Genomic DNA, 11,352 nt, shown 5'->3' with positions numbered 1-11,352 from the left:
TATAACCTGTTGAAACACTACCCCAATCACACAGTAACAGCCTAGCAACCAACTAGAATACCATAGTAACGACCTAGCAACCCCATAGCAACAGACTGGGCTATCAAAGTAACAATTTACCATTTTAATGCTTCAACATTTAAACATGTTTTAACCTTTTAACCATAAAACATGGTTCAATTCCTTTTAACTTTACGCATCATTGCCTTTTAGAATTTTATACTTTTAACCTTTACACGCTTAACTGTTAAACACTTCATTGTTTCGAACTGAGTGACAGCAAAGAACTTATAATGTTTAACTCTTTCAGTGTGTTTAGGGAGCTCTGTATATATTGATGACCTTTATCTTATAATCAGTTTACATATTGCTCTAATTATATAAATGTAGTATTCTCTTTTTTGTGAAGCAGGTTTGCTGATGTTTTTTTAAGTTCAGTTGAGTTCAAAAAGACTCAGATATCAACAATTGCCAGAATTAAATCAAGATATTTTTGGTATCTCAAATAATGCCACATTTCAGAAGAAGCTGTTAAGATGCCAAGGAATGAGTCAGCAGTGTGAGCTCACCACACTAAACATGTCTCTGAAATTAAGTTAAATGATCTTAACACTGCATTGGTTTTAGAAATCTGGGCTCTGGTCTGTAAAGAATGACACAGTGAGTGTGACTAAGGTGTGGGGGTCAGGTTCAGGCCCAGACAGCGCTGAGTGCTGTGCCTCACTGAGGTGGTGGGCTGCTGCTCTGTGCTTAGCATTAGGAAAGCAATGTAATACTTTAATTACAGCCCTTTATCACTCACTCTGCAGTTCTCATATTTCCCTCCTCTCAAACATGTAGCAGCTCGCTTACAGCTGCAGGCACAGCATCTCCCAGCAAATCACACACACACACAGACAAGAGATACCAGGTTAGAGACCCCTGGAGAATTCTATTGCAAACCTAAAAGCTCAAAAATCTGAGAAAATGTTTGCTCAGATGTTTTCAGAGACCACTGACAGGTTAAACCATTAAGAAATATCTCCTGTATTGTCTTCAGATCAAAAGAATTAATACATTTTTCTGTATAACTTTCTTGAACTTCTTCAGTCTACTCAGTTTATATTTTTCCACCTTTTCTCTAAATTGTGAATTATTAGAGAAATATCTGATCTGATCGACAGTGTTATACTAACATGCTTCCTGATCTTACAGGGTTTTGAAGCACAGAGATAAGCCTCATTCTTTGTGCTTGTAGCCCCGCCAGTTTTAACTGTCCCAGGAACAAAGCTGTGACAGTTAAAACAGAGGGGACAATAATCTAGGTTATAATTTATCCTTGATGATTTACTCACGCCGCTGCTAACTCAGGACCCGGTATTGGGGTAAACGGCTGAGTGAACAAAAAATATACATCATGCTGTCTGCACTGAAAAAGGAGATGTTACAATAAAGTGTCACTGCTGTAATTATTTCCACAGAAAACTAGCTGTGACTTTGATATGAATTGCAGCATTATATCACTATCGGTTCCTTTCACAAGAAGATGCTTGTATTGTATTCTGCCTTACTTCTAAGCATGGGTTAAATTGAGATTTAGGAGGAGACGTCAAAGCAGTACTTGATTAAGTGCTGACAATGTGGAAACAATACGTTTTAAATATGTCCAATTATGTGAATTACTCACTATTAATTTTGTGTGAATGTGATGACATTTTTTGAACATCTGTGTCCTAAGGGCTTTCTAAAACTTTTTATTCAGACTCTTGCTCATTCACATGGATAAAGTTGTTCTCAGAACATGGTGTTCTTATATAGTAGTATATTGGCACTTCACAGAGTTGGGGTGGGGGCAGACAAGTAATGATGGGGATATTCCACTGTGTAATCCTTACTTTGAGGAGTCTTCCTGTGAGGTATATGTCAGACTGAATCTTTGTGAATCTCTCTCTCTCTCTCTCTCTCTCTCTCTCTCTCTCTCTCTCTCTCTCTCTCTCTCTCTGCTGTATGTGTGGAGCCCTTCTCAGCTTCTCCACCTCCTGGGTGGCACTGGCCTTCTCGTTCAGGGAATTTCTTACTGGGAGTTTTCTCCTAATCTCCAAACGACCAGTTGGGTTCTTCCCAGCATTTATTCAAACAGCCTGAAAGAAGGAAAGACAAAAGAAGGAAGTTAGCCCCTTTATTTCTCTCTCTCTCTCTCTCTCTCTCTCTCTCTCTCTCTCTCTCTCTCTCTCTCTCTGTTGTCTCTCTCTGTTGTCTCTCTCCATAACTTGGCTTCTTGGGTACATGAGGATTGGTATGGCATATACAGAACAATAATAGCATTGTTTCAGTGCCTCTCTATATTAATACAGAGGTTTCAGCCATGTTATCTCTGCTGAGGGCTTGGCTCTTTACCAGAGATAATATCCAATGAGAAAATCTCACACTTTATGTCTTACTCTCTGGTTCATCACAGGATACTGACCTGTATACGTACTACATCATAAATTCTGTTTTTACCCCAATACCCCCCAACACACACACACAGGATTAAATGTTCAGAAACTCTCCTTAACAGATATTTTTCAGACATTGAAAAGACTGACATATGTTACTCATAACATTGTGGGCTATCAAGATAAAGATCGTGATTTGTTAGTCTTAACTTTTAAAGTAAAGTAAACAGAAATTATTTTACAGAGTATTGTGCAAATGTTTTACACACATGCAAATGATGTACAACAATGAAACTAAAGATTTCTAAATAAAAAAAATAATATAAAGTGCAGAAAACATAAACAGGAACTAAGTCAATATTTAGTGTGATAACGTTTGCATTTTGCTTCAGTCATCTTGTCAACTGACCATGTTGGAGAAACTTCCACCGTTCTTCTGGAGACTTTGACCATTGTACCTACTTGATTATTTATTTATTTGTTTGTATGTCATAAAAGTAGTCTTGTATGTAATGTGATATATTCTTAACTGATGTACAAACATTTTTGTGACATAATTTTTTTATTGAAAAATTAAATATTATTACCTTGAAAAATGCAGTAAAAAACTAAAAAAATTAACAAAACAAAAAATAACAAAATTTCTACTAAAAATTATGCATTTTTATTTTACTGTACTGCATATTGATAGCACTGACTAAAATGTCAAGGATTTAACTGCACCTTATTAATAAATAAACACATTATTCCTTTACTTATAGATAATTGTTTATCTGTTCTGATGAACACAATTTGCTGATTTACATTAGAAATTTGCAGAGCTGATATGAACTCTAGAAATATTAAAATAAGTGGAGACATTAATGTTTGTACCTTTCCTTATGACATAAATTCAGCCACATGACCCTCATTTGGTAAAACCAGTTGTCTTACTTTTTATATATATATATATATATATATATATATATATATATATATATATATATATATATATATATATATATATATATGATACACTGATTGTTGGCCTTCTATATAATTGGTATATTGTTGCAACTGCTCTCTGTGTGTCAGGATTGCTAGCTAATTTCAGGGTACCTTCAGTATTTTATATGCTCTTTGACAGGTCAAAACATGGCTTTTCTTTGCTTCTTTGGTTGTTTCATGGCTAATAGTCCTACTCAGAACTGTATTTGTTTTCACAGAACATTTAATTGATCCAACAAAGGAACACCTGATCTGAATTTTCCTTTCTTTCTTTAGAACTGTGAGATAATTTAACATTTTAAAGCATTAATTGTGTTAATATATACATGTGATGCAAATATATAACACAATAAATGCTTTAAGATGTGTTTAAAATGAAAAGACTTTAAAACAATTTAAAGTTTGATTTTTTTTTCCAACTCTATATTTTATGAAACGTACAAAAGGTCACAGAACACATAAATAATAATACATACCAATACAAACATCAAAATAGACAAATAGTATTATACAAGAGATTTATGGATCCAAAAACTATAAAAACTTTAATTTTCTTAAAAACAGGGGACATATCTGCACGTTCTTAAAAACAGGGAAAATGTCCAGTTTTTTGAGGTTTAAGTCTGAACAAAGTTTCAAATAATCCTGAAGATTAACTGAGCGGCATGAATGCAGAAATGCTTTTGTCTTCATAACTTATATTCCAAATACAAAACATATCTTTGTCCTCTGAAACAGACTACAAAAATACATAATTTAATATAAATATATAGATTTTAAAATAACTATATAATGTACAAAAATACACATTAAAACACAGTGGTAAAGAGAGACAGGAATAGAGATAGGCTGGTACAGCTGATAGCACTAATGATTAAAATCAACCCATTTTCATTTCCCAACAATTACAATTTTGGATTTAGACATATTTAGGCTGTATCTTCTAAGTTTCCTCAGAAACACAAAGAACCATTAGTGCATTAAATGAATAAAGTATTGGTCCATAGAGTGTATCTAAAGTGTGAGTGATCTAAACTAGAATAAAAACAACAAAAAATATATTTTTTTTAACAATCTGGAAGGCAGTGAAATCCATGATGCACACAGATGACCGTGAATCATACTTTCATTTCTCACGCAGAAAAACTTACTATTTATCATATATTTAATATGCCTTAATATACATTTTTATATTTAAAATGTATCAGTCCGCACCGCTGTCTCTATAGAACCGGGCAGGAATCAAGCGCGTCTCCCCTGGAGTTCTTAGTCGAGCCTGACACTTATCAGCCAATCAAAAAAAGAGGCTACACAATAGCCAATCAGAAAATAGCACTATTGTATATGGATAAGATTTAACGCAACAACCAATGAAAAAAAACACATATTCATTAGAGAGGGTATTTTCGATGGTCGGCTTGAACAAAAACTCAACACGAAACAGCTTTCTCTTGCCTGTCTTCAAAACTTGAGAGCCCTGCCAGTGTTAAGTTAAAATCTCCAGTGTTGAACCTACTATAGGTGTGCTGAATAACTTGTGTTTATACAGATCACTGCAATTATTTAGTACCGAATATACGTATTAAAAACTTGCTGTTTTCATTTCAGGACTATCAGAAAATGTATTTAAAAATGCCAGACTCAGAGCTGCCACAGTGAAAAGGTTGAGTAATTATAACTCCGTGCCATCTCTCGGATATATGAGATTGTTCACGCTGAAGCTGTTGTAGAAGTGGCCGTTGTACTGCGCACTTTGGGCGCCACCGAACGCGCTCGAGTACGTGGGCCTACTCGCGTGCATATTGGGGTCATTTTGCTCCACGGGTGGCGCGGCGTCGGTCGCAGAGGCGTGATACGGACTTAGAGCGCTTATGTTCCGACTGGACAGCTCGTTGATTAACCCCAGAGAGCCCTGTCTAATGGCCGGCCCCGGGGCCGAGCTCATTCCGGACATGGTGCTGAAGAAAGCGTTGAAGCAAGGCGCTGACGCAGGAGCCGCTGGAGACGCGCTTCGGTGGCTCTCATTGGTTGCTGAGTCTATTTCCGGAGACACGGCCCCGCCCATATGGGCGCTATCAGGTGATTTAACACCTGCAATAGGGCGGCCATCCTCGGCCTTAGTACCGCCGGAAAGCCCGGTGCCCGCTTCTGACCTGCGCTTCCTTTTTCTGCGGAAGTTTCCGTTGTCAAACATTTTTTCGCAGTTGGGGTCTAAAGTCCAATAGTTTCCTTTTCCTAGGAAATACAGAGAGAATCCAAAATGGTTAGACACGACACATGATATATAAGGAACGCAATTCTAGCCCCAAATGTATCGAAATGATATTAAGGGAAATTTTATACAAGAAAAAACTGTTCAAACTCTGGCTTCTGTGGCACTTCTCATTTAATAATGATGTAGTTTCTCTCTCTCTCTCTCTCTCTCTCTCTCTCTCTCTCTCTCTCATTCATATATATATATATATATATATATATATATATATATATATATATATATATATATATATATATAGCTGTATTGGTGTAAATAATAATTGATTGTTGACCTTCTACATAATTGGTATATTGGAACTGCTAGCTCTCTAGTATTTTATATGCTCTTTGCCAGGTCTAAACTTTTACACTCCATAAACATGGCTTTTCAATGCTTCTTTGGTTGTTTCATGGCTACTAGTCCTACTCAGAACCTTTCTCAGAACATTCAACTGTATTTGTTTTCACTGAATATATATAATGTGTGTGTGCGTGTGTGTGTGCGTGTATATATATATATATATATATATATATATATATATATATATATATATATATATATATATATATATATATTCGTGTGTGTGTGGTGTTTGTGGTTAAATGAAGACCTAATTTGGTAATAAGTTAGGTAATAAGTTAATAAATGTATTGTTCAGTAATAAATGGTGATGAACATGTTATAAAGCTTGTGTTAAAACCTAACTGCTGTAACACTGAGTGCATCCACTTACCTGGATCATCCTCATCGCGTGGGACTTTCTTGAAGCAGTCGTTCAGAGAGAGGTTGTGTCTGATGGAGTTCTGCCAGCCCGCTTTGCTCTTCTTATAAAACGGGAAGTTGTCGGCCACGTACTGGTAGATTTGACTCAACGTGAGCTTTTTCTCGTGCGCGTTTTGGATGGCCATGGCGATGAGAGCAGAGTAAGAGTAGGGAGGACGCACCAGCTTCAGCAGCTCCTCTTGACTTGCGATGGAGAGCCAGCCGAGGTCAGGACCAGCAAAGCCGGGAGAGTTGGCGAGATACTGCCTTTGGGAGCCGTAGGACGGTGAGATAAACGACGGGCTGCTGTTTCCGTGTAGGTATGATGGTGAGGAGTTCACTGCGGGACCGTTAAGCCACAGGTAAGGGTTTGGGGTAGCCGCGTACTCTCCGAGGCCGTAGCCGGCTGGCCTTTGCGCGCTCGCTACACTCTGCTGGTGGTAAACGAAGTTGTCGCAGTACACGGCCATGTCTGCGGCGTCGTGCGCGCTCTTGGGCTGGAGAGGACTCGCGGCTGGGGCAGAACTGTGGTGGATCTGCGCGTCCACGGTGTTCATCATGTCCTGTCACAGCAAATCCCACAGCGGACGCACACTCTGTCTCCGGCAAAGCGCGCGTTCTCACTGGTTTCCTTCACACACACACACACGCGACACCTGACAGCAACAAGTGGTTTTGGATGAACTGCAGTGGATGTGTAGGCATTTATAAAGGGAGTTTTTACCGTCAGCTTCAATACTCCCAGCCTATAGGAATTAGCGATCAGATCCGGGGGCGTGGTTACTTCAGAGGAGAAGATTCATTCATAAGCAGCGAGCCGAGTGAGAATACACAACCATTTGTGATCAGCAAATTATACACCTTTATTTGGTAGTGTGTAAGCAAAGACCTGCAGCATTACAGCTTCTCATGTCCATAGAGACTACAGGGCTTTATAGGCGAACTGAAACTTTTATTAACATTCATTAACCTGGCTTCTGTCCTGGTGGGACCACAGTTCAGCTTTTTACAATAGTTTTTAAAGAAGAAGAAAAAGAAAAAGAAAACACTTAAACGAAAGATTCATTTAAATGTGTCGATGTGGTTGGACATTTTGCTCTTAAATAAACACCGAAGAACTTCTTATTTTGCACATTAGAAATGTCAGCATGTTACATTAGTGAAATGTGAGTATGGATGAAAGCATCATCTTACTGGCATCTTTTCTAAAGACAAGGGGTTTTTGGATGCAAAATAAAAACAAAAAATCGAATTTATTAACAACAAAACCGAGACCTCATGCAGATGATCTGAGTTAATACCTTTGTAAAAGAAATGGCGAGATTCCAGTTAGCTTAGAAAAATGAAAAATTACTTAATTTTATAAAATGCTGACTACAACATTTTGTTGTCATTTTGTTTTACTTAAACTTATCAAACTCACTCACGCGCAGTGATTTTTACATTCTTATAGCCACACTGAAGATTTGCATTGCCTCAGTAGGTTTCTGCACCTGCAAACTGGCTTATTACTCACACTGAGTTTTACGCACAACAGTTACAGATCTCCTGCATGGTCAGTTTTCAAGGTATTTGTTGGGCCATTTTTAATTGAGAATACCCTGATTATAGAACACACATATGTATATTTAAATCAAGTCCTGTATACTGTATATATGTATTACATAACTATTTAGAAAGTCAGTAGTATTAGGAGATCCCCATCCTACCCCACTCCAACGCCAGTCACCCGAGCTGAGCCCTGTAGGTGATTGTGGATCAGGATCAGCGTTAAACAATGCCAAAGTTCTTGAACATCCAACAACATATAATACTAAATACATTATTAGAAAATAGCATATAATGTGCAATATTTATTCTATGCAAACCTATATATTTCAGGTTGACAGATTCGTAAATAATTTTGTGAACCAATTCGGATCTCAGATATAAACCGTGTGAACTCTTACACATAGACTTAGGCAGCTAATTTTACAAAATACACATTGATTTATCATTATTTTTCACTTTCTCATAAAAAGAGGTATATTTGACCAAGCCTTAGCATTGTATTTTCCTACGTCATGTACCTCACACAGAGAGGGATAAGGGGATTTAGCAGTGTATTCTATTGAGTTGGAGGAGGAGGAGGAGGAGGAGGAGGTCTGAATACAAAAGATTTTGTGGGATCTGATCGTAACAGGGAATGTAAGAGAAGTGAGATTAACTGTAGACTCGCATACAACAGCAAGAGAAGTTTGTACGACCATGAATTAGAACAATTATTCGTAATCTTCAAGATCAAACTATAATTAAAAGCAGCTGGCAAGTGTATAGACAGGGTGCCAATACATTTGGAGGCGAATGGATACGTGCAAGTATCCAAACATGCAAACAGCAGGCTGAACACAACAAGCCAGCTACAAGTATTTTACAAGACTTTGTTGGATATTCTACTTTTCCAAACTAAATTCTATATTAGGAGGTATAATTTAAATAATATACCACTATAAACAAATAACAGATTTATATGTAAACTAAAAAAGAAATAAATAACAGAGTTTAATTACTAAATAACATGCATAACAGTCAACCTAAACGACATGATTATAATGATGCAGACAATGGAGTATCCTACTACTTATATTACTACTACTACTAATGGTATCTTCCCCCTCTTCCTCCTGCTCCTCCTCCTCACTACAACAACAACAACAACAACAACAACAACAACAATAATAATAATAATAATAATAATAGTAATAATAATAATAATAATAATAACAATACTGTCGCCTTCGAATTTCAATCGTCACACCTGTGATTAAAATAAATTAATTGTCAGTTATTATAAAAAGTTTGCTTCACTTTTAGTCTACAATATTCAATTAGGTTGTTTTCAATGTATTAGACCATATTTAATTTAACTTTGTAAAGACAAATCTGATCAGTGTTCCATGTAATGCACTGAGAAAAACTGCTAACACTTAAGTGTACATTTTACAACACAGCTACTCTGTAATGAAAGAAAGAAAGAAAGAAAGAAAGAAAGAAAGAAAGAAAGAAGAGATTTCTTAATTTGAAAAATATATGAAAAATTACTAATTATAATAAATAAATGTCAAGGTCTTTTATCATGAGTATTATGCCTATTTAGATGTTGTTATTTATTAATAATTAATTTAATAATGAGTATTAGATTGTTATTATAAAGCCTTGCATACAAATTCTTATCCGTTAAAAAGGTGGAAATGTTGGAATTTATTCTTATATATATATCAGAAGTGGAATGCGAATTATAACTCCATATTGCATATACAGTGGATAGAAAAAGTCATAATGTATTATGTCAGAATGTTTTTCTTGTTGAAAGGTACCAAAAACAGGGCATCAACAGTGGCATTACAAAAAAAAAAAAAAAAAAAGAAACAGAACATCTCCCCAAAACAAATGAAAAGACAAGAAGAAAACTCATCAGGGAGGCTGTCAAGAGAGCCACAGCAACATTAAAGAAGATGCAGGAATATCTGGCAAGTATTGTTCAATCCCTGCATGTGACAACAATCTCTCATATATTGTATTGTGTGTCTGGGCTATGGAGTATCGTGGCTATACACAGGCCTGTCTAAATCACCCCAAGCCATGTGACACAATGCGTTATGATCCGACTTGTCCAATATAGATTTTTTTTCTACATCAGACTCATAAATCACTATACTAAAACTGGTTAGGGCTTTCTTTTGCTAAAAATAGAGGGAATCATGGATAGTTTAATTTTTCACTATTTTTCATCTATCAGCATGATAACAATCCAAAGCAGTAATCCAAGTCAACAAAGGAATGCCTTCAGAAGAAGAAAATCAAGGTTTCATTATGGCACAGTCAGAACCCAGATCTCATCCAATCCAAAACCTGTGGAATAATTGAAGAGAGCAGTGCACCAGAAATCTCCTCACAATCTAAAGCATTTTTGAAGGAAAGGTGTAATAAAATGACCATATCAAGACATGCTAGAAAAACGTTGATTCCTTTGTTTACTTGGATTTGTGTTTTGGATCATTATCATGCATGTAGAAGAATATTTTATTTATTTTCAGCAGTCTGACAGAAGCATGTTTTTTTGGGTCAAAATAGTAAAATATGGAAGGATCCATGATTCCCTCTTTTCCAAAAAGACTTAATGTATTATTACAAGCAGAAGGTGCTATAACAATGTATTCATTAAGGGGTTTACAAACCTCTGCACCCAGGTTATTGAATGTGCCAGAAAATTTGCTTTTCAACTAAATTATATTCTTGGCTACATCATATTATAGGTGGAAAAAAATCTGACATGATTTATTGTAGTTTGATTTTTTTTTACATCATAAAAACCTGCAGCCCTTTGTGATAAAACCAGGCAAAATATTAAGCAGCAGTTTCACCTTTGCATGCAGGTAGAAGTGAAAAGCTCAACCACACAAGTCAGGTAAAGTCAGCTGCAGTTGTAAAGTGTCACAGAGAGAAAGAGCTCCATCTGCTGATCCCAGGCCTGTATAGCACATTTTTGCAGTGTGTGCCTTATATACTTTCTCCACCACTGTATTTATGGTCTGATTCTCAAACAGTAAATAAACAAACTGCCTTTTAAATTTATTCACACACACCCACAAACACACACACACACATACAAAAACACACACAAACACAAACACACACAGACAGATGAGTTCTGAAGGAATATATTAATGGTGTTCCAATTGCTGAAATGAAATTGGAGCTGAAATTGGAAATTGGATTTTGGAGCTGATAAATAAATGAAAATAAATAAATAAAAATATAATAAAACAAGTATAATAAAACAACAACAATAATATTATTATTATTATTAATAATAATAGTAATAATAATAATAATAATCTCTCACTCACTCACTCATTTTCTACCGCTTATCCGAACTACCTCGGGTCACGG

General features: G+C 36.2%; 1 protein-coding gene across 1 annotated transcript; it reads right to left on the bottom strand.

Annotated features, from left to right (window-relative positions):
* Positions 1–5,076: 5,076 nt before the first annotated feature.
* Positions 5,077–6,980, bottom strand: foxi2 (forkhead box I2). Its single transcript, XM_060871356.1, has 2 exons — positions 6,392–6,980; positions 5,077–5,639 (listed from the first exon to the last, which is right to left on the bottom strand). The coding sequence occupies exons 1-2, from the start codon at positions 6,978–6,980 to the stop codon at positions 5,077–5,079; spliced, it is 1,152 nt and encodes a 383-aa protein (XP_060727339.1).
* Positions 6,981–11,352: the final 4,372 nt, after the last annotated feature.

The sequence above is a fragment of the Tachysurus vachellii genome, chromosome 6 (assembly GCF_030014155.1).
Source record: "Tachysurus vachellii isolate PV-2020 chromosome 6, HZAU_Pvac_v1, whole genome shotgun sequence".
Lineage (NCBI taxonomy): Eukaryota > Metazoa > Chordata > Actinopteri > Siluriformes > Bagridae > Tachysurus > Tachysurus vachellii.
The sequence above is the reverse complement of the archived record's forward strand: the minus strand, read 5'-3'. Positions and strand labels throughout refer to the sequence as shown.

What these genes read in the sequence shown, in the direction of transcription:
- foxi2 (XM_060871356.1), bottom strand. Translation starts at nt 6,980, where the DNA reads ATGATGAACACCGTGGACGCGCAGATCCACCACAGTTCTGCCCCAGCC. An exon ending in ACGCGATGAGGATGATCCAG is followed by an intron (nt 5,640 to 6,391) that starts GTAAGTGGATGC and finishes TGTATTTCCTAG; the next exon opens with GAAAAGGAAACTATTGGACT.